This window comes from Watersipora subatra, chromosome 10 (assembly GCF_963576615.1).
Source record: "Watersipora subatra chromosome 10, tzWatSuba1.1, whole genome shotgun sequence".
Lineage (NCBI taxonomy): Eukaryota > Metazoa > Bryozoa > Gymnolaemata > Cheilostomatida > Watersiporidae > Watersipora > Watersipora subatra.
In genome coordinates, this window is record NC_088717.1 from 30,592,741 (window position 1) to 30,616,772 (window position 24,032).

Genomic DNA, 24,032 nt, shown 5'->3' on the forward strand with positions numbered 1-24,032 from the left:
CAATGATGGTAAAAGCTAATTCCCATCAGAAAAGTCGTGCGCCCTAGGCATGCGGTATATACGGTAGAAATATCCCATCAGAAAAATCTTGCTGTTGTATATGCAAGCGTCTCTCGGGTACCTGACTATGTTACAGGAACTTAGGTTAACGACGGTGGCTACTCCATTACAATGTATGCTGTATATTCGTTCGGCAATTTAGGCGATCTCTAAGAGTACATAGAAGAATATGAGCTGAGACAGACGGTGAAATATGTGGTCAAGCAGCAAGACAAGAGCTTTACTGTTCTACTCAATGCCGGTACGCTTTAAAACTGTGGTTACTTACAAGTTTAAACATGTATACAAACATATATATACACATGTATATATATATACACATGTGTATATATATATGTACGACGCAAATACTAAAAGTTTACTTTTTCCGCAATAATTTTTCAAATATATATGTATATATATTGATAATGGTCATCAGGCCTATTCGGGATGTCAGTGAAGCTTTAGTGACGATTTTCTTGCATGTATAGCAAGCGCGATTGATCAGCTTTTTGTTTTTATTTAGTGATACTACACTAGGTTTTTCAGTCTAGGTTCTAATAGCGTAGGAATCATTGGACCCTTGAAGGATGACGCAAAGTAATGTATATATATAAATAGTTATATATATATCAAGGTTTATATAATGGCTTATATATAAACAAACTTTGCTTGTTTGCGGTGCTCTAATTTTCTGTTTAATCAATCTTTTCAGCGCAGAAAGTTTTGCGAAGAGGTCAAGGCCTTTCATTGGCAATATCCTAGGTACGATTGTTGGTTTGAAGATAATGTTATGCAAACATGGCCAAGATATCGACATAAGGAAGAAATAGCCATACAAAGTTCAAGCGAGTGACAGCAGATCTACGTGTACCAGGGTATGGCGTACTGCACTCAAGATAGATGTCAATAGCAATGCTAATTTTCTACATGTATCAGACTAGTCTGTTATTCTCGCCAAAATTTTATGTACTGCGTTAATATAGGAAATCAATTCCTACTTTTTGTTGTATCGGCGTAATCTTGATATCTGCTTTACTCAGTAAAGCAATATTTAAAGCAAGGAATATTTATTTAACTGTGTTGCAGATGGGATTTGTGGCTCATGTGCAGAACAACAGGTTGAGTGAGCACCAGGAACCTATGATATCGTTATCAACAACTACATCTTCTTACTGGACAATATCTACAAATGTGTTTTTTTGCATATACATATACAAAATCAATTACTTTGAAAAGAATATGCAGGTTAGGCCAGCATAACTGACACAAGATCTGTTTTATATTCACGTTGTCTTAGATATCAAGAGGAAGAGCTCATTTATTACCTCACTCATACAAAAGCTTAAAATAAATTAAATTGTCAATAAATCTATAAACAAGTATTGGTATATCTCTCAACATGTGTAACACTAGAAAAACATGAAAAATATTAAACATATCACCCTGATGGCTTCTGGTGCTAATCGGCCATGATAAAAACATAAAAAAGCACCTTCGTTATCACACAAATACAAAATATATACAGAAACAATACGTGTTGACACAAGCAGATTGAAAACTTCATCGTGATCATATATAACAAGTTTTTACATATGCCATATAAATTTTGCATCATGTATGTAAATAAAAAAACCTAACCTAAAGGATCACACCTTCTACGTTGCCATTCGTGATCCACAGCGCCAGTGAAAGGGTCCAAATCTGTGCGTTTCATAATGCACCGACGGTGAAACCACTCATTGCAATTGCTACACAGAACCATCTCTCCACCGGGTGAGTCCAAATCGATGTTGTCATGAGGCCTTCGACATGTGCAGAATAGCTAAAATGAACAGTTTGGCTTTCTAACAGAACGCATTAAAATGAAAAAAATTACTTTATTCTAAATTATATTATTCACTATAAATCATAAACTACTACCTACGAGGTTTTAACAATTGCAATTGTTTTACCAATTTTTAACAATTTTAACAAACCTCGCTATTCTCTCATAAAACTCAAAACTGATAGCGGCACCTCCAGACCAGCTATTGACTTTTCCACAAACCAATACATTGTGTATATAAAGTTTTTATTTGTAGTCCAATTGAAACACCCCTTCCACCAAGAACATGCAGTAAACAGCTGAGTGGAAGTTTTTAAGGATAATTGAAACACCCAGGTGTTTTGTCAAGTTTGCCATTTATACCAAGGAGTTTGTTGGAGTTGGCGAAAATTAGATGTGATTGTTCGCATGGCTGTATCAATGATTTCTTACCTTGTCACGGATGGTGTGGGTCCTGGTACATCTGACCTTTGGTGGCAGTTGTAATCGAGGGAACCGGGTCCAATCATTCTGCTGGAGGCAGGTCACAACATGTGCCCTGAGTTTCTGCTGATCGAAAGCAGTTATGCGGAGGTTAGTTCCAAATAAGGTTTCAACCAAGTACATAACTGCAAATAGGCCACAATCGGTGGAGCCGTTTTCTGCTTGACCTGATTCAACCATCACTGCCAACTCCTCGCCAGGATGTTTCCTAAGCTTTCAAAGAGACAATCGTTAAGCAGTTAGACATTTTCCTCCACAAACTGTAGTGGTAGACTTGGTTGTTATCCAACAGAAACAATGGTTTTCATACGACATTTCATTTATTGCAAGTAAAAATTTCAATGGGTAAAAATTATAATGAAAGAAAAACATAATGAGACCCATTACCTAGACCAAGAAATTATTTTGGACAGTACCCAGAAATTATTTAAAGCATAATAAAAATGGCAAATATTTATTAGCTGACGGTGCTATTTTGTTTATTAAGGCAGCATTCCTCTATTTTACTTACTGGCTATGGCGCATTTGCGCCATAGCCAGTAAGCAAGATCTTTTATAGCCCCAAAGATTGTCAGAATTTTCTGATATTTTAATGAATAGCACTAGCATATTATCCGTGGTTAGTTAGCTTTACACCAAGCTGAAAGCAAACTTCCATTTATCTGTCAGCTTGATATTAAAGGAATTATTTCAATCTTTGCATTAACACCTTTCCACTTTAATAGCCTAATGGCTTTATCTTGTTGTATATTCACTCACCACAACTTTACTCACCCATAGCATGAAAAAAAATCCTCTCATTTACACCCTTCTCCATCTTTATTTAGCTTTTCCTTAGCTTTATCAATGAGCTGAGAAAGCTACATAATCCTGCAAGCTTGTGGAATCTGGCTTTCTTAGCCCAAGTTCCTGTAACATAGTCAGACGCACAAGAGACATCTGCATATACAACAGATCTAAACACAAACTGTATGCTGATGCTCAATAATTTCTTGATGATTTTATACAGATAGTTCAGTCAATGCAGATAGGAGCCAAGTATGCATGGAAGCCAGTCCAAGCTTGTATTCACCTATCTACACGATCCGTACTCAACATTTGTGATGACGTGCTTGACAACATGTAGTTCTTACTCACTTCCAGGTTGACACAAGTCTGTTTCGTGAACCTTTTCAGCTCGGTAAGATGTGAAATTCCTGTGCCAACAGCTAGAGAATTTAAATATGCTCTAAAACTGATCACTGTGGCACAGTATCTCAAACCGACCAAAACATTTAACTATGTAGAAGATAAACAAAAGTACTTCGGAGATTTATTGCCACCTACCATAGAAGTACCAACTGCCGATCCTCAGCTCATAGATATACCTCAGCCTTCACGTGAGGAATTCAGCGCCGCAGAAAAAGAGTCGTTATTATATGTAGCTGGCTATTGTCTACAGAGTTTGCTAAAGTTGAAGCAAGTATGTGAAGATTGTTGCGCCCGCCGATGTAACACATATGGTGCTCTACACAAAGGGTGGGCAAAGTTTTTTCTCAAAGAGCCAAATTTCAAAGTTGCAAGATTTTTGGGAGCTGCATAATATGGTATCAGTATAACAATTCATACTGATAATACAAGTTTGGTAGTGGTTGTAATAAAACTTATTTATTAGAATACTTTTACAATAGCATTGAATAATGTTGAAGTGAGCCTAAAGAGCTTTGTATAACTTAAAGTTTAGTGAGATACATGGAATTGTTTATGGCTGCTCATTATCTCTTGGTAGTCTGACTCTCTACTGCAGCATGCTATTCTTAGGAGCTGACACAAGTGATCTTGGGTCAAAGTGGATCTCATCTTGCTTTTGAAATTATGTATGAAAATGCTGATTCACATATATATGTGGCAGCAAACACAGTGTACAACCATCTTCCTAGTTGAGCAAGCTGTGGATATTCAGCCTTTGTTGAAGCTTTCAAGTAGAACCCCTCCTCAATTTCACCTATATCTGTACCCTTGAGGTTACACAACTCCAGTTGCAGTGATGAGACATTACCACTTTTCAATGGCAACTGAGTAACCCACTCTTCATTAGGCTTTGGCTTCTGAGGTGCTTTTATGAGTTGTATGATATGTTTCAAAGATTGAAACTGACTAAATCGATTGCTAAACTATTGTTGCAGCTTTTCTATAAAGTGAGTGTACTCAGCTGTACAAGACGCCATTTCTTCATTGTCATCTAAAAATGCTTTTAGAGTAGGAAAGTGAAGCGTATCACCTTGCACATCCACCAAAAACAACTCCAACTTATGGGAGAAGGCTTGAACAGCTGGTAGTATATTAATGATAGTCTTGTTCTTCCCTTGAAGCTTGAGGTTCAAATCATTCAAATGGCGACAGATGTCAACAGATGTCAACAAGGAAGACAAAGTCACTCATATCTTTAGAAGAGCTCATCATCTCTTGAAACTGTCATGCATTCAGGCTTGTGCATGAGTATTCGGCAGGAGGTTAGCTCCTGCCGAATACTCCACAATCTCGACAGAGCATTTCCCTTACTTAGCCATCTAATGTTATTGTATGTTAGTAAATCTTCACAAGTGACATCACTTTCTTTGAGAAACTTCTTCAAGTTTCTGCGTCTGAGAGCTGGTTGACTTGTGAGGAAGTTGATCATGTTCATAGCTTTACACATTAGTTGTTGAAAGTGATCATTTAGTTCTCGGCATAAAACAGTTTGGTGAATGATGCAATGGAAGGCTAGCATTGATGGCATATCCTTCTTCAATCTAGCTATGAGCCCTTGATCTCTTCCAACCATGGCTGGTGCGCCATCTGTTGTTACAGATATGCATTTGTGGAGAGGTATCTTCATCTTGTCAAGTCTTTTAACGAGGGCATCATAGGTAGCCTGACCGGTGGTTTCTCCTTCTAATCCAACCAAACTAAGAAGCTCCTCCTTCATTTCTTCACCATCAAAGAATCTGCAACACAGGGTATATGACTAAAGCACAATCCTATGCTTTATAAAGAAACATACTGATGCTTCATAAAGAAGCATGTAATATAAATGTGTGGGTAGGTCACTTTGAAACAATTAGTATAAAACTAGAAATTCCACTGTCATACAGCCCACGACCAAAGAGATATTGGAAAAAAAAGGGTACTGATGGTTAAGAAATGCAATATTAGCAGTCAAATGGCGCTGCAGTGCAGTAGGATAACTGCAATGGTAGCTGTAATGTACTGGGCGTGGGTGATATTGTATACAACAAACAGCAATAACGAAAGGAAAAGATTATATATGTTTATATTTTTCCACCTGCAATAGGAGAAATGCGATATTGACCACTATTAGAAGTAAAATGCACTGATATTATTAGAATGCGCGTTATTTTTTCGTAAAATGCGCACGACTTAATGGTTCTATTCTCTGTCGCTCGGCGTTTCGTTTGCCGGTCTTAATTTTGATAAAAGTGAGGCTTGGCCAGTTTTAATAACGATTTTCGGCCAAATTAATCTGTTTATTTGTGAATAATCCAATCAGATGGGTAAGTTTTAAGATACTGTCGACAATTTACAAAGACTTGATAACATATTTAAATAGGCTTATATGTGTTTTGTATCGTTATTATACTTAAACGACTCTACAAAACGATGGTTAAATTTGTTGATGAGATTTCAAACAAGGGTTTGCGACGTTATTGATGAATAATTTTCGTAAGTTGAGTGCACATGCATTTATCATAAAAACTCTCAAACGTTCGTTTCGCTCGTTTGGTCGTGGGATAAGAGAACATTTTCTACTTGGAGTTGTGTTCTCTCCTTCTTGTCTTTAAAACGCACTTGTATGGCTTCAGCTTGCAAATGCATGGTAAAAATGATTACCAGTTGTTAGTGTACACACAGTAGCCTACATACCTTACGAAAACTGGTAATTGAGCTACATCCATTATATCAGTAGATTCATTATTGGCAATTGAAAATTAATCCGCCTGGTCCATATGGGTTAGCAAAGTCATTCTGAGATGATCATTAATGCTTTCAATTCTACCAGTGGCAGTTTTCCTAGAAAGTAGTATTGCCTTGACTTTATCAATCACATCATGCTTATCTGGAAAAAGTGTTTCCATAGCCTCAACCATGTTTTCTTTTACAATCTCAGCATGAGAATAGGGAAGCATTGCTTTTGCTAGAATCTTTGAGACTCGTAGAGAAGCTTCTGTAGCGCGTTTATCAGTAGCTGTGAAAGAAACTAGCATATTTTATGAAGAAATTAGTGATTTTTGAAGTTTATTTAGCTTTTGATGTCTAGCTAAAGATCCCAGTGGAAATGTTGCAGTAAACTCTCTGTGCTTCGTCGCATGATGTCTTATCATATTCGTCTTTTTGTTAGCGGAGGTCGTTTCCTGGCACAATAGACATTGCGGTTTGCCATGCCTAAAAATGAATGCATTTTCTAGGGTCCACTCATCTTGGAATTCTCTTGTAGATTCGTTTCTATTTCGTTTACTTTGTGAGGCTTCCATTGTAACTCTGGAAATGGTTCGTTTCGTTGAAGATGCCATTGCTACCCCCACTGCATTAATTGGTTCTATTGCAAATGACATGTTCAACTAAGGCACAGCATCTTATATAAGCCAGCATTATGAAATCATGATGAAATGTTTTCCTGATAAATTCTGTAGCATTCTATTTTTGTCCTCATTAGGTCACAATGGACGTTATTACATCAGAAAAGCTACATGTACATGATGTCATTATGACTCACAATGCATGTGTAGGCTATATATATAACGCAGTAATAGTCCACTTTGAGATAAGCCTAATATGTCACAATGCATGTAATTTTGACATATTTGGAAGTGATAGTTTCAACTCACGCTGTGCTGTAGATTGAGCATGAAAATGCCTGATACAAATTTGTTACATTTCTGTATGAATAATAACCCAAGATGTGGTTTATTCACTCTCATAGTAGGTATTGCACTGTTGCCTTCCAGACCTAGTTTATATAGGCATTACCTATGGCTATTTAATAAATAGCTAAACAAAAGCATAACTTGTATTAAAATATTTAGCTATAGTAGAATAGATGGTGCAAAGTTAGCTTGATTTAAGCTTTATGATGGCAATCTAACAAAACAATGGTTTTGTAAAACCATTATTGTAAATGTTTCTGATTTGCAGGCATTTGCACTGGCATGGTACAATAAAATTAGGTAACAAGCTGTGTGCATTACGCAAATGTTGACTGCAGATCTGTCTGTGGTCTGCCTGATCGCATTAGCACTTCTCTGGTTATTGTCAGATCATGGGTGTGTGTTTGGATAGGGTTGGGCTCTTAAGGCCAGTTTTCTTGACCAATGGGACGTGACTTTATGGTGTACTGACACATTTTAAACTCTTACCGCCTTGAACCATCCACTCAGCCTGCTCAGTCAGTTTGGACTATTCAGTTAGGCAACAAGCATTTTGCTGTCTGTTGAAAATGTGTTTGACTAAATATTTTTGCTTATAGTGCGATTCATTTTATGGTCATTTTGAGAGTCAAGATTTAATAGTAAAGGAGGCAAAGGTGAGTAGTGCATATGTCTCTTTACATTTTATATTTCAACTGCATACACTCATCTACATTTTTGCTTGTATTGAATGTTGTTTTAAAAGTTTTGCATGTGTGATTTTGCATAAGTGTGATTTTTGCAATGTAATTTTAGACTTCACGGTGACGTTGGTGTGGTGTTAGTGTCAGTAACATTGTGAAGTAAAGTACCCCACACTCCTCAGTAGAGATCCAAGCCTTCTTAGTTGCAAACAGTTTAACAGTTAGTCAAAGTCTAGCGAATACCAATTCGGTATATCAATGAAAGAGTCTTAGTTACCATTTGGAAGTTTGAACAGCGTTCTAAGATAAGCATATGCTTTTGGAGAATAGTAATACACGGTAATAGCAAATTCTTTGATTTTTTTACTGTAGACGACTTGGATTTTTGTTTTTGGCTTTCATTTTCTTCTAGCTCTTGCAAGCAACCATCTATTAAGTCAAGCTTAGCGCTTTCGACTTTATTTGGTTTTTCAGTAATGCAAACAATTTCTTCTGAATTCGTGTGGTGTTTTGAAGCCTTTGAAGCTTATGGCAAGCTGCTGGTAAGCTACTTAAAATTATGGCCTGGACTAGCAATGAACAAAGCATTAACATTGCGTCGCAAAGAATGTGACTATTTGAGTAGGACACAAAACTGACCTGTGATGCATTAGATTGCCCAGTGTAGTATATTTCATAGGTCTATGGTATGAGCTCGGAGTATGAGCTAAGATTGCGTTCCAAACACTGGGTAGCTTTTTGTGGTACTGATTTGTTATCAGACAAATCCTTACCTTTTCTTTATTATCAACACTCATGGCCACACTTCTAACACAGATCTTGTAAGGAAATCAACTAACGATTACAAGTGTGTGTTGATAAGTGCTTTTGAAAGAGACACAATGTGATAAAGCCATATCATCTAATGAACATGGGAAAAGCCATGTCTGCTACTGATTAGAAAGCTTGCCAGCAAAGAGCTTCTACATATCTTGGTAAGGGTAATTTGGTCGTGGATATGTAGAAATGCTGCAGCAACAAAAGAAGGTCACTCCTAAAAGGGGAAAACTCAAAAAGAAAAAGTCTGTGTCAGCATTACAGGCATGCCAAGTCAGATAAATTGCTGGTAAGCTTTACCAACAGCGTGAAAAAGGACCAAACTTGTTTTAAAGTAACAAGGCCAAAAAGCTCATCAAAAAATAGGGGTTAAAGCTAAAAAAAGAAGGTTCATAAAATTGACAGCTGAAGAAAATTTTGATTACACTGTGTGGATTTGAAGTGTGGGGGTACAAAAGTTACATAAAGGATTGATGGAGGCAAATGTGACTTACACGTGTGTTCTAATCAGGTGTATCTAGTTAAATGAGCTATTGTTTTTATCTTCCTCTGTGCATATGTGTTGCTTGTGTGTGCGTGTGTGCATGCACGCATGTGTATGCGTCTGTGTGTGTATGCGTACGTGTTTGAATGCGTGTGTGTACATGCATTCATGTGATCTTGTGTACGCGCTTGTGTATGTGTGTGCGCATGTGGATGTATGTACGCGTGTGTGTGCACTGTGGGTTTATGCTAATGTATGTGTATATGCTTGCGTGTGTGGGTAACTGTGTTTTAGAGCCTCTGCAAAGAGACGATCGACTAAGAAAGTTGCAAGTCGAGTTAATAATGGACAACTATACACTATTATCATATTGCGGTGGATGTCAGCAGAACACTAGCATCAAGTGTTTTGGCTAAGAGGTCAACAGTAAGTTGCATACACGATCAAAGGATATCCAGTAAATCAAAGGAAGCTATTCTAGTCATATGGATATCCAGTAAGTCAAAGGAAGCTATTCTAGCCGTATGGATATTCAGTAAGTCAAAGGAAGCTATTCAAGTCATTGATATCCAGTAAGACAAAGGAAGCTATTCTAGTCATATGGATATCCAGAAAGTCAAAGGAAGCTATTCTAGTCGTATGGATATTCAGTAAGTCAAAGAAAGCTATTCTAGTCATATTGATAACCAGTAAGTCAAAGGAAGCTATTCTAGTCATATTGATATCCAGGATGTCAAAAAAGCTATTTTAGTCATATGGATGTCCAGTAAGTCAAAGGAAGCGATTCTAGTCGTATTGATATCCAGTAAGTCAAATGAAGCTATTCCAGTCGTAAGGATATCCAGTAAGTCAAAGGAAGCTGTTGTAGTCGTATGGATATCCAGTAAGTCAAAGGAAGCTACTCTAGTCATATTGATATCCAGTAAGTCAAAAAAAGCTATTCTAGTCGTAGTGATATCCAGTAAGTCAAATGAAGCTATTCTAATCGTATTGATATCCAGTAAGTCAAAGGAAGCTATTCTAGTCATATGGATATTCAGTAAGTCAAAGGAAGCTATTCTACTTGTATGGATATCGAGTAAGTCAAATGAAGCTATTCTAGTCGTATTGATATCCAGTAAGTCAAAGGAAGCTATTCTAGTCATATTGATATCCGATAAGTCCAAGGGAGTTATTGTAGTCGTATGGATATCCGGTAAATCAAAGGAAGCTGTTCTACTTGTGTGAATATCCACTAAGTGAAATGAAGCTATTTTAGTCGTATTGTTATCCAGCAAGTCAAAAGAAGCTATTCTACTTGTATGAATATCCAGTAAGTCAAAGGAAGCTGTTCTACTTGTATGGATATCCAGCAATACAAAGGAAGCTATTCTAGTCGTATTGATATCCAGTAAGTCAAATGAAGCTATTCTAATCGTATTGATATCCAGTAAGTCAAAGGAAGCTATTCAAGTTGTTTTGATATCAAGAAATTGAAAGGAAATTTTTATATTATAATATCCAGTAAGTCAATGTACGTTATTGCAAACATACAAATATCCAGTAAATCAGAAAAACCCTTGCAGTTGCAAGGATGTTTTGTGAGTCAATTGACGCTATTGCAGTTTTGTGGTTATCCAATTCGTCAAAGAAAGCTAATCCAGTTGGAAGGATATCCAATAAGTTGAAATAAACTATTGCATTGCCATTCCTGTACCGATTGTTATTTAGGTAGGCCAATAGAAGCAGGGGTCTCAACTACTCGGATTTAATCCGAATTGGTCGGATTTGAAGTTCAAAAGCAGTCACTCGGACGGATTTTGTCCAATAAAGGTTTATGCTCGGATTCCTTATAATCTGCTAGGATTTTTCAACCACTTACTCGGATTTTCTTGTTTACATTTCTTATCAGCTTAATCCCTGTGTTAAAAGAGATAGAAATTCATCAAAAATTTTATTTAAAGAAGTTTAATTAATTAGCAAGACGTCTTTGTCTTTGACAAATAAAGAGAAATGATTATTTGAATCGCTAAATTTTATAACCTAACTTCTGTAACTGATAAAGGGTGAATCAGGAAGGTTTAATCTTAATATACCCGTATGATACGAATGTGGGTAACTCGTTGTTGAATCGATAGTTATATATAGTAATAATCACACAGTTCAAATGAAATCTTACGTCTTTGGCATACGCTAAATGCTCATTTTTTACGATCGCAAGCTAAAGCTAGTCTGAGAAATACATGCAGCAGAATTAATGCTCAACGTAAGATGAAATCTATCATGCGTAACATGCATGTTATCTACAAAGCAACTTAGTGTGCAGAAAAATGGCTGCTGCTTCTCCCTTAGCGGTCAGCAGCGATAGTGAAGAAGGGGTTGTTGTTGAGGCTGCCCCACCATCTAAAAAACCTAAGAAGCTTGCTGGCAGCAAAGCATCTGCCAATTTACTTGCTGAGCTCAATGAAAGTTGTCCTAACACGTTTAAAAAGCACTCTGAATATGAACTGTGTTGTTTGGAATGCCGATCAGTTATTAACATTCGAAGAGGGGGAGCCAAAGATGCTAGGAAACATACCAATACCACCAAACATATCAAGGCAGTAGAACGAAATAAAAAGCAGAATTCTTTGGATATGTATGGCTTGAAAAACAAAGAAGATAACAATGTAATAGAATCCGAGGTCATGCTAATTCAGATGCTTACCATGAAGAATGTCAGCTTTGTTGCTTGTGCTGAGGTTGCTAGGTAGGTACAACATAGTTTATCTGAGAGTAGTTAGTAAGCACTCTTACATGACAGTGATTCTTTCCTCACGAGTTGTATATAGTCTAGGTAGCTTATTATTTTTCATAATATATTTTCTTTTTCACTTGTAGTATTGATGGAATATTATTCTAACAATAATAGACTACATACTGTACATTGTTATACATTTTACAGGGGATTAAAATCTGTATGCTCTGACAGCAAGATAGCCAAGTCAATGATGTGTGGAGCTACTAAAGTGGCACAAATCACAAAGTGCATTGGAAATGATTATAATACTCAGGTCATTGCAGAGCTGAAGCTTAAGCCTTTTACTCTTATGATCGACGAAAGCAACGATTCTGGTGAAAAGGTATTAGCAATTCTGGCATCTTTATATGATGAACCTACCAAGACAAATTCCACAAGGTTTGTTCAGCTGGTCAAATGCTCAGATGCCTCTGCTAATGGCATATTCAAGCTCGTGGACTCATTCTTTAAAACTCATGGTGTGATAAAATGGACTAATGTTGTTGCCTTCCAGAGCGACAATTGCAATGTGATGAAAGGCAAACACAAAGGTGTGATAAGACTCATTAGAGACCAAAATCCAAATGTGGTAGACATGGGTTGTATTTGTCATCTCTGCAATCTCTGTGTTAAAAAGGCCAGTCAAGCTCTACCATTTTCCGTAGACGACCTTTTGGTAGATATTCATTACCACTTTGACAACAGCATGCCCAGAACAGAAGAACTGAAAAGCTATTTTGCAGCATACCCAGATCTTGAATATAAGAGGATGCTAAAGCATTGTTCTACTCGCTGGTTGTCAATAAGGCCCTGTCTAGAACGGCTGCTGGTATTCTATGAACCCATAATGAAGTACTTCATAGATTGTAAGGAGGCCGAGAAGCGAGGAAAGGCAAAGAATATAAAAGAGATCCTCACTGACCCGGTGACAAAGCCACTGCTGTTCTTTTTGAGTGATACGCTGAAAACTGTTGACAAGTACAATGTACTCTTCCAGAATGAGCAGTTTATACTTGATAGAGGTTATGAGGCAACCCTGTCTCTGATCAAGGACTTACTGGGTCGCATTCTCCCTCCAGAAAAGATTCGACCATATCTGCGACATGATCTCTCCCAGATTGATTTGAGTAGTTTCCTAGAACCATCAGAGTTTGCCATCAGTACTGATTGTAGGATAGAATTGGAACGTATCTATGATGAAGACACCGAGACCGAACACAAGGTACTAAATTACTGCAAGGATTGGATACTTGCATTTTTTACCAAGCTCCGAACCACCTTTCCAGTTGACCTACTAAAAGCCTTCAGTGTCCTCAACCCACAAACCATTTCTGAGAATCGCAATGTCATTAAACTATTTATTGATCTGTGTAAGCTGATAGGAGCACCAGTGCCAGAAGACCTTAAAACACAGCTGAGGATGATGCTTTGTGATGAGTTTGACACAGCCAAGGATTGTATACCGTTCTGGATTCACATGGCAGAGAAGTATCCAGCTGTGCAGTTAGCCATGAGCTATATTCTAGCTTTTCCCAATAGCAACGCAGGTACTGAAAGGCTATTTAGTCTATTAAAGGCTGTACACACACCAGTACGCAATAGTCTTGCTATAGAGACAATAAATGCGATCCTACAAATGAAGGTCAACAAACGATCTCCAGCCACGGAAATTGACAATAAAGATGAATTGTTGAAACGTTGCAAAAAAGCTACAATGGACTATAACAGATTGCACAGTTCCTAAATTTCTTTGCCTGTATAGCGATTGTTCTTATTGTTCATACGTCATTAAGTGCTACATCCCACTCACTTTCTGTTCTTCATCAAGTTGAAAGCCTTCATACCAATAAAGCTTTTGAACTCAGGTAAGAAGTTCCTTACCAAAAAAATGTGAAGTATTTGCTTGGATTTTTTTTCTGGACAGGTTGAGACCCCTGATAGAAGCGATGTCGAGCACATGGATAGATACAGACCGCACTCACGCGAAGCTTTTGGCTCCCCTTTCGTCACGCACGTAAGCTCACAACTTCAGATAGAATTCTGGGAGGAGTACACCACCTGGTTTTTTCAATCAATCTGCTCTCTTCATCAAACCGCTTTTGACATATACTAACACCATTCTACACATGTCTTTTCGCTCTGTCGATGGAGGTAAAAAATTTTACAAGAACATCGGTACAAGGTCATCTAGTAGTACTATTAATTTCTATAGTTCCATTAGTTGGTAGCTCAGTTTGTTTCTAATTCTTACCACATTTTTTAACTTAATACATATTTCGATTGTTAACAAATTTTGAACTTAGTATATGATTTGATTGCTAACAATTTTCTTACCTACCTACGCATGCCAATGGTCACGGCTTTGTAAATTGAATACAACTAAAAGCATTTAATTTCTACCATTTTAGATAGATTAATAAATTATTTATTGCCAAACAAACTTGACATCGTTTGGTAACAATATAACAGAACGATTCTGATGATTGATTTGATTGAGTATTGGCTTGATTATTATTGCTGGTTTTGTATTGCTATACTAAAGAAAATAACCAATTATTTAATAAAAATATGAATGAACATAGAATGCATTAACGTAACGGCATAAGGATAAATAAAACATCACATTCATTTCACTCAGGAAAAGAGAGTAGCCTTCGTTTATCTTCAGCCTGTTTGTTATGTTTGTAGAAATAAAACGGGTTCCGTGCCTGAAAAAAAGCCAACTGTGGTCAACATTCATACAATCAACAATAAGTATGACAATAATCATCATATTAAATTAATGTTTGAGTAGGATCAATAATTTATATAGCAAGCGGCTCCGGTCTTTAAATTTGATCAACAGTTGAAAATAATGGCAGACATTTGGAGTTGGACATTTTTTGGCAAAGAAAATTCTGAAGAAGCTGTTATAACCACATTAGTAGGCATAGTGTACTTTCATGCGTGTTTAATATGAGTGAGCTCTCAGTAATTTACATATCTTAGCATATCATGTGACAAACCTTGGCCTTATGAAGAGTTGGCTCCTGCTTCCAAGTTAGATTTCTTTTGCTACAAACCGATAGCACATTGCAGAATAACGACTTGGATATGAAAGCTACAATCACCAGCCAATATAAACGCTATAGAGTATGACGCACATGCAGAAATAAACGAAATCTTATAGATTACAACACAAAATTTTGGCAATGTCAACAAGAATATTTACAATCAATTTTTGACGTTGTAGTTTTATGTATACTTCCAAGTGAGGTTGCTGTAAATAATTACTACGTAATTATGATGTACTACGCTAGCTTTGACCAAATGGTTTGAGTTTCCGTACAGGTCACTGGCAGTCGTAGTAAGGGCTTACAATCTTAAACTGTTTTCTTTAGAAAATGAATACTGCAGATTAATTGGCTTCGACTACTGAAACACGTATCTGCCAAAAGATAACGAAAAGACCATTACGCTTATTTAGTATAAAAGACAAAATGTCTACCTCATTAAACTCATTACGACCTGTTACATGATCTGTTACATGTAGCCCCAAGGATCGAGTTACTTCACCCTATGGCGCCTTACAGTGCCTCGCGTTGCGCGTTCACAACTCGAGTTGTACAACTCGAGTTGCCGTGTTGTCCAACTCGAGTTGCCGAATTGTACAACTCGGCCTGGGTTTATGACCTGGAGTTGTGTTACCTATACGCAAAACTAACACGGGTTCGTAAAGAAAGCAAAGCGAGTAATTAGGGTGTCTCATTTACAGAAATTTAATAATAATTTAAATATGTATACATATTTAAATTATATATATTGGCGAGATTTGCGCATATTCATTTCTATAAATATAAAGAGACAAAAACAATTGTAGAACGTAAAAAGCAAACTAAGAACAATCTATATGAGAACCGAGCAGCGAAATTTTTTTCCCAAACAGGTTTACAAACGGCAGTAAAATTTTGGCTCATGATTGGCTTTAGTAATTGAGTTTTAGTAATCAAAACTTACATCATTACATGGAAAGTCAATAATTATAATTAGAGAAATACACAAAATTTCAAAATTTTATTCAAAATGGCTTAAATTAATGAGTTTTAAGTGAGCGCCTCTTACGTTTAAACAGCACTTTTTGAATGATAACATCAGTTTTGCTACGTTATTTAGAATTTTGTGTTTCTTTCTAATTATAACTATTGATTTCTATTGTAATGATGTAAGTTTTGGTTACTAAAACTCAATTACTAAAGCCAATCATGAGCCAGAATTTTACTGCCGTATGTAAACCTGTTTGGGAAAAAGAAATTCGCAGCCAGCCGGGCAACTTCTTTTTCAAATGAAAAAGAGTCATCTCTCTAGAATCTGACAAGAAACTGAATGAACACCGAAAATGAACATAGAAATTATTTCAACGGCGTTTAATGATGCACAAAAAAAATTCCATATAGCTAGAGAAAATAAAATGATGAGATGTTCTCAAGCCGAGTTGTTGAACTCGAGTTACTGTTGAAAGAACTCGGCTTGGGTTTTGGTGAACTCGAGTTGTGCAACTCGAGTTGTACAACTCGAGTTATATTTACAAACTCGAGTTGTACAACTCGAGTTGCACAACTCGAGTTGTGCAACTCGAGTTGCAAACTCGGCACAGTATAATTCTAATAATTCGCTATTAGCTCTAGTTTTACAGTACATACAGATCAATTTCTATTAGCTAACGGGTGCCTATTGATATACCATTGTTAATATAACCAGATCTACGGTTATTCTACCGTAATACCACTATATTGCACCTTACTTTTGAAAAGTCGTGTTGCGCGTTCACAACTCGAGTTGTGCAACTCGAGTTGATCAACTCGAGTTGCGAACACGCAACGCGAGGCACTGTAAGGCGCCATATTCACCCTAATACTAGTCATTCACTTGTACTGCACTACACTAGTCATGTACTCATAATGCACTACACTAGTCATACACTCGAAATGCACTACACTAGTCATACAGTCGTAATGCACTGAACTAGTCCTACACTCGTAATGCACTGCACTAGTCATACACTCGTAATGCACTACACTAGTCATACACTCGTAATGCACTACACTAGTCATACACTCGTACTGCACTAGTCATACACTGGTACTGCATTACACTAATCATACACTCGTAATGCACTACACTAGTCATATACTTGTACTGCACTACACTAGTCATATACTCGTAATGCACTACACTAGTCATACACTCGTACTGCACTAGTCATACACTGGTACTGCATTACACTAATCATACACTCGTAATGCACTACACTAGTCATATACTTGTACTGCACTACACTAGTCATATACTCGTAATGCACTACACTAGTCATACACTCGTACTGCACTGCACTAGTCCTACACTCGTAATGCACTACACTAGTCATATACTCGTAATGCACTACACTAGTCATACACTCGTACTGCACTGCACTAGTCCTACACTCGTAATGCACTACACTAGTCATATACTCGTAATGCACTACATTAGTCCTACACTTGTAATGCATTGCCTCCAGGCTCCTTGTTTTCTTAATTCTATTTTCAATGCCTCTCCTATCGCTAATGTTACATGTTACAAACTTTTGTGGTACTTTTCATCTCTATAGCATTGAAATAAATGGTTTCAATTGTAGCATGTTCAATTTTTCAAAGCAACTCAAACTTCCGATTCAAGGGAGGTATTTTGGAAAAATCGTATCAACAGCGGAGTACTGCGTAGGATGTAAACATCAATATTGGTATTATTGCGTTAATCTTTGCAATTGGAGGTTGGATTTTCTTCGTCTTTATTTGTGACATCCTTACAGCAGTCCTACGCAGCTCTGGTTTCAGCGAGCGTGTTTTAAAAATATTTTAAAACACATTTATTTTAAAATGGCAAAGCATATAAATACTTTATAAGTTTTAAAACACAATATTTTAAAATGTCATAAGGTGTGGGAAATTTTTCTTTCAAACTCGGAGTTATTTTCTAAAATGATGAACGCTCTGTTCGCAGACGAGTTAGTTATCACAATGCTCAACCTAGTAATAATGGTCAAATTTTTTAAACATTTTTTAAAGATAGATGACCAAAGAGAAAAGAACACGGCTGCGTACAACCATGGCAGAGGCCGCAAATAATCATTGTGAATTTGAAGGGACCGACATCAACTTCGAATTTGAAAGAACAATTTCCCACACCAATTGACATTTGACCTTGGACGCATTTAAATAGTCTCAGCTGCGATACAAAATATGCGTCCTGCTGTAGAAAAAAGCCCAACAGGCTGGTATCGAAAACGCGGAGTTGTGCGACAACAGCTTCGTAGCATGTAAACTCGTCAGCTACGAGCAATTGGGAGTTGTTTGACCACTCCTGCGTATGATGTAATTACGTCCTCCTTATTCCTATGATCACAACCACAACGTCGAAGCTCAGAAATTCGTAGCATGTAACACTAGTGTATGACTTGGAGAAAGCTCCAGCAAATGAAGATTTTCGTCAATGAAAGGACCAAATGAGCATAATTTTGCAGTCATTCGCTATAATATGACAAGATTTTTTTTATTGCCAGGTGTTGAGAAATCGTTCACCGATGAAAGTTACAAAGTCATTCATTTAAAAAACATTTTAGATTTACTAAACCTTTCGAAATCTTGCAAATGTGGCATGAAGCTGCATGGCCAAAGCTGCATGACCAAAGCTGCATGGCCAAAGCTGCATGGCCAAAGCTGCATGGCCAAAGCTGCATGGCCAAAACTGCATGGCCAAAACTGCATGGCCAAAACTGCATGAGTAATTACAAATGAATGTGCAATGCGTCTCACCTAAAATCTTCAGTATACCCTCATTAACAAGCACACGAATGTTAGCTAGAAGCTGTAAAATAATAATCTGGAGAAGGGGAATTGAGGCAAACCTGTCAAGAACAAAAGCTATAATAACCCCAATCATCAGTAGAAAAACTGCGAGAGCGCTGGCGATGGCAGCTATGACTGATCCAGGAAGCCTATGATGATGTGATAAATCTACAAGAGAAAAAGCTTACAAATAAAAATGACTAAAATTAGTTTTGCAAGAAAATTGTTTCTCTGTGAACCGCTCCGCACAAAACACTAAAAAGCTTATGTAAGTACACAAATATGTTAATATACAATGGGAATTACCCTCTCCTGTACATATAAATATTTACTCGACAATATTATCGTCACAGCGACTACATACTATATAAGGACAATCATCCTGGTTGGATAACAACATTTATATTAACCAATTATACTCAACGGATATTAACCAATCAGAAATATTATACCTAACTACATCCCTTTTTCACACACACACGCGCACTGAGGAATGGCGCCACGATAATCTACTACGTACATTTATTATATCCTGGATTATATGGTTTAATCACACTACTTCACATCATCATGACTGAAGGTGAGCAAACATCAACAAAAATACATATATATATATATATATATATATATGTGTAAACTGTGAAGCTTAAAGTTCCTGTTGGACCGTTTGAGGTCAGAAACAATTTGGTAACACCATGTTGTTAAGCAGAATCTTTCATGCTGAAACAGAATGTTTTAGATTTTTTAAAACCTCAATTTTCTTTCAACTGATAAAAATGTAAATGAATATTTGGCCACAGCTAGAAAAAGCTATGATCTGGACCAGCCATTTCATGACAGATAAATGTGTGTAATTGTTTAAGGCAGCTGATTGAAATAATGGTGTTCGATACTTACTTTTAGAATACTAATGCAAAAACTTATAGCGAAATCTCTCAGTAAGCCTACTTAATAAGGTTGAATCATTGTTGAGGCAGATGAAGGACCCCTTCACTAAAGTTTCCTTTTATCATTTCTAATAATCACTTGCTCAATGAACTTATACACTTTTGAAAATATAAAATATTTTTGCAGTGTGCAGACGAACATTAGCATTTAAGGTCAAACCATGAACTAGTTCTACTACATCATTTTCTGCTCTCGTGCGTGATTGTTGATTAAAAAGTACTTCACAGCAAAAAAAATTATAAAGAAGTCTATTGCAAAAGTTCTTAACATTTGTACAGCTGGACAAATCCTGAAACGTATTCAGCTCATCACTTTACATAGAGGAAGTTTGTAAACGCTGCTATTATTGTCTTTACATTAAGGGCCATACCGAATTTGTATTCCATCTATAAGCTTTCTGAAGAATGCCGTTTTACTAGTTTAATTTGTGTAGGTATAGAACTGGAACAGACCAATGGTAAGTACTAATACCTGCTATCTACCTGCTATCTAACTGCTATCTACCTGCTATCTACCTGCTATCTACCAGCTATCTAACTGCTATCTACCTACTATCTAACTGCTATCTACCTGCTATCTACCTGCTATCTACCTGCTATCTACCTGCTATCTAACTGCTATCTACCTGCTATCTAACTGCTATCTAAATGCTATCTACCTGCTATCTACCTGCTATCTACCTGCTATCTAACTGCTATCTACCTGCTATCTAACTGCTATCTACCTGCTATCTACCTGCTATCTAACTGCTATCTACCTGCTATCTAACTGCTATCTACCTGCTATCTACCTGCTATCTACCTGCTATCTAACTGCTATCTAAATGCTATCTACCTGCTATCTACCTGCTATCTAACTGCTATCTACCTGCTATCTAACTGCTATCTACCTGCTATCTAACTGCTATCTAAATGCTATCTACCTGCTATCTAACTGCTATCTACCTGCTATCTACCTGCTATCTAAATGCTATCTAACTGCTATCTACAACTACTGTAAATGAATATCTGCTGGTATAATTTCAACCTACTAGCATAAGTTTACTCAACTTTATTATAGTATGTTATTCTTAACGCGAACACAGTTGTTATGTTTGTGTAGAGCACTATGGTGAATTTAATACTTTTAATTTATTCTGCTCGAATTTATTGCTAGTGGTTATGATAGTTACTGATAATTTGAGACATCTACTCACACATATATGATTTATAGTTTTAGACATCTACTCCACATGTATATAATTTATAGTTTAAGACATCTACTCCACACGTATATAATTTATAGTTTAAGATATCTACTCCACACATATATAATTTATAGTTTAAGACATCTACTCCACACATATATAATTTATAGTTTAAGACATCTACTCCACACATATATAATTTATAGTTTAAGACAACTACTCTCACAGCGTTTTCTCCTAAACAGATTATTATTGCGAGTTGGTTATGTAAGAGCTGATTACCTTAGGACACTTAAGTATTCGCGGCATCTAACTTTCGCGTTTTCGCGGAGTCATCATCACGCGAAAAATTCATGCGCGAAACTAAACTATCATAACGAACTAGCGAAAATTCGAAATTAAATAGCTATGTTCTACACAGGCCTGTATTCACTGGTTTCAAGTTGGGGGGCTAATGTTAGATGACTAGTTATGAACATCTGGGGTGTGGAGAAGGAAGGGGGGGGGGGTGCTGTAAGCTCCCAACAGGTTTCTCTTATGTAAGGCCTCAGCCGGGCCTCTCACATGAAGTTTTAAAAAATTTTATTGGCAAGTATCAACATTTTTCTATTTTTTGAGATTTGCTTTGTTTTAGCTGATGTGACTGACAAAACGTTTTAAAATTAAAACAGGCAAAACTTGTATGCAGTTAAAAAGCTCAGAAAGAAGACATCTTTTTCTTTTAAGCGTTTTAACAAAGATCATTTTTGCCGATTTTATTTCAAGTTCATTAAGTAGGATATGGGCAAGCAGATGTTTGCTAAAACTTGATATTTTGCAAACCTTTATAAAAGTCGTTAACAAGAATATTTTGCCGCTGATGAAGATAATAATGACGCCTAAGAACTACTAAAAGTTGATGTTTGTATCTATGGCTTCGAATAAAGTGATATTCTACAGCGATAAAAACCTTTCTATAGCCGTTGGACTATGAAATTCCTAAAAAGTTGGGGCGTCTTAGCCGGCCAGCTGTCCAAGGGAATACGGCCCTGTAGTTCATTGATATCCACAACAAAATCGTGATATTAGAAATGCAGATAATTTTGTGTGTGATTGAGCTCATTGGGAAATTTCTAGTAAATTCGTTAATACACCGAATGAGCAGCATGGCAAAGCAAATTAAGATAACAATTTTTTTTGGAAAAGCCAAGACAAACGAAGAAGATGATGATATCAGTTTAGTCACCGAATTTGTAACTGATGAGGATGAAAGTCTGGTAGGTGAAGTCATACAATTAAATAATACTTATTGTAGTGATGAATTTTACTGCCAACCAAAAACGATAACAACCCTCACCAGGTCCAACCATGTTATACAGTTCTGGTTGTGATGTTGGTTGTTATCTATTTTCTTTTTTATGAGACATGTACTGTATTTGATTTTTTTTTAAATTTGAAATATTGTGAACTCAAAACGTGCCATGGCCATCGCTTGCTATAAATACTTGAGATCTAATATTGGTACTATATCGGTCACGACGGAAAGGACCGAGACGTCATTGATAGTCCAAGAAACAAATGGCAGCAAGCGATCACGTTGAATTATCGATTTCTGCCATACATTTATACCTGCGGGTTACAAATACAAACTAGTCGCAAATATAAAAACTTTTTTTACTAGAGGACCGGACCTGAGGAATCTAATTTGTTTGTTCCACTGTATTTATTTTCACATCACTATATTTTCGCACTCATCAGAGCTGCGAAAATAAGTTGCAGCGAAATTTTACTCTGTGTGCTACTCACGAAACTAAATACTAGCGAAATATAAGTGTCCTAGGGTATGTAGACATTTTGTTATCCATATCAGATTTAGGTTCAAAAGTTTAAACAATCAAAAGCTCTTTATCAGGCTCCGATCTAAATAGTTGAATACATGCTGCTGCATCTGTAGAAAGCTACTGCAAGGTGAAAGGTCAGAAAAAGCTGGACGATGATAAAGACATCTGTAACAGCAGGTACTATGTAAATACTCGGCATTGCAATGGTAATAAAAGTTTTTGCACAAAAAATCATTTTATTTGGCATACAACATTTTCCAATCTAACTTTTATATGAAGGTGTTTATTTATTTATATCTTTGATTATTTGTATATTTGGCCAGTGTGTTTGAGCTGGCTAACACCTACTTTTGTCTTTTCCACACCATCAGTACATAGAAAAATGGCGCATTACCCATTTTTTAGGGTCACAGGTTTCCAGTAGACATATCAAACAGAAATTTTAAACAATTTGCAATATATAAAGAATTTGGTTGCTGTACACAGCACTTATTATATGAAAATGAAAATAGAAATTCTCTAAAACTTCATACCATAAAAAATGTTTTGCGTAGTAAAAACTAACTTGGAGATAAAATAAGACAACAGTAAATGTGTTTAGATGTGAAATAGAAAGTAATGGCTAGATAAAGTCGGTTCTACTACGATTATTATAATATATAATAATCTTTTGTAATAATTTTTGTAATATATATATATTACAAAAAGCACACCATCTCATTCAATGTTAGAAATGCTTGAAGCAGTACGATGCCTTCCAAAAAGCCTATTGCCCAAACGATAAAACAGATTGATTCCCATAGAGAGAGATCAAATTTGCGAAGCAGCAGCAAGACGAGCAGAAACTGCAGAGCAAACGCAGCTACACCCACAACGAAACGAAACTGCTGCTGCAGCTGCTAGAAAAGCAGAAACCGCCAAACAAACATGGGTACATCGAGAACAGAATAGATGCTGCAGCCGCTAGAAGTGCAGAGACTACTAGACCGACCCCAGCAGTAACTCAAACGGCTCAGAGCAGCCGCTACATCGGCCAGACGTGGAGAAACCTCCGAGCGGATGCAGCGGCGACAAGAACATGATGCACTAGCTACAACAGCTGCTCACCGAGCTGAATTTTCGGAGCGGATGAAACGGAGACAACAGCGAGATGCACTAACTACAGCAGCTGCTACCAGGCGCCGTGTATGGACAGAAAACTTTGCGCTTGACTACAGTCA

General features: G+C 36.8%; 3 protein-coding genes across 3 annotated transcripts in view; 1 reads left to right on the forward strand and 2 right to left on the reverse strand.

Annotated features, from left to right (window-relative positions):
• Positions 1-4,775: 4,775 nt before the first annotated feature.
• On the reverse strand, positions 4,776-6,285 carry LOC137406956 (protein FAM200C-like). Its single transcript, XM_068093556.1, has 2 exons — positions 6,254-6,285; positions 4,776-5,316 (listed from the first exon to the last, which is right to left on the reverse strand). Exons 1-2 carry the CDS (start codon positions 6,283-6,285, stop codon positions 4,776-4,778), a joined length of 573 nt encoding a protein of 190 aa, XP_067949657.1.
• Positions 6,286-11,546: 5,261 nt separating this feature from the next.
• Positions 11,547-13,739, forward strand: LOC137406957 (uncharacterized). Its single transcript, XM_068093557.1, has 2 exons — positions 11,547-11,965; positions 12,161-13,739. Exons 1-2 carry the CDS (start codon positions 11,547-11,549, stop codon positions 13,737-13,739), a joined length of 1,998 nt encoding a protein of 665 aa, XP_067949658.1.
• An 886-nt stretch (positions 13,740-14,625) lies between these two features.
• The window catches only part of LOC137406958 (protein crumbs-like), a 97,915-nt gene continuing 88,508 nt past the window's right edge, over positions 14,626-24,032 (reverse strand). Inside the window, exons 19-21 of the mRNA XM_068093558.1 lie at positions 18,918-19,026; positions 15,001-15,049; positions 14,626-14,703 (exon numbers count right to left, since the gene is read on the reverse strand). Coding sequence (XP_067949659.1) covers positions 14,626-14,703; positions 15,001-15,049; positions 18,918-19,026 — 236 coding nt within the window. The remainder of the gene's footprint in view (positions 14,704-15,000; positions 15,050-18,917; positions 19,027-24,032) is intronic.

Bases quoted from the DNA above. Each gene is read 5' to 3' on its own strand.
- LOC137406957 (XM_068093557.1), top strand. From the start codon at position 11,547: ATGGCTGCTGCTTCTCCCTTAGCGGTCAGCAGCGATAGTGAAGAAGGG. The intron at 11,966-12,160 runs GTAGGTACAACA...TACATTTTACAG, and splicing joins GCTTGTGCTGAGGTTGCTAG to GGGATTAAAATCTGTATGCT.
- LOC137406956 (XM_068093556.1), bottom strand. From the start codon at position 6,285: ATGGATGTAGCTCAATTACCAGTTTTCGTAAG. The intron at 5,317-6,253 runs GTATGTAGGCTA...CCTGTGTTGCAG, and splicing joins CAATTACCAGTTTTCGTAAG to ATTCTTTGATGGTGAAGAAA.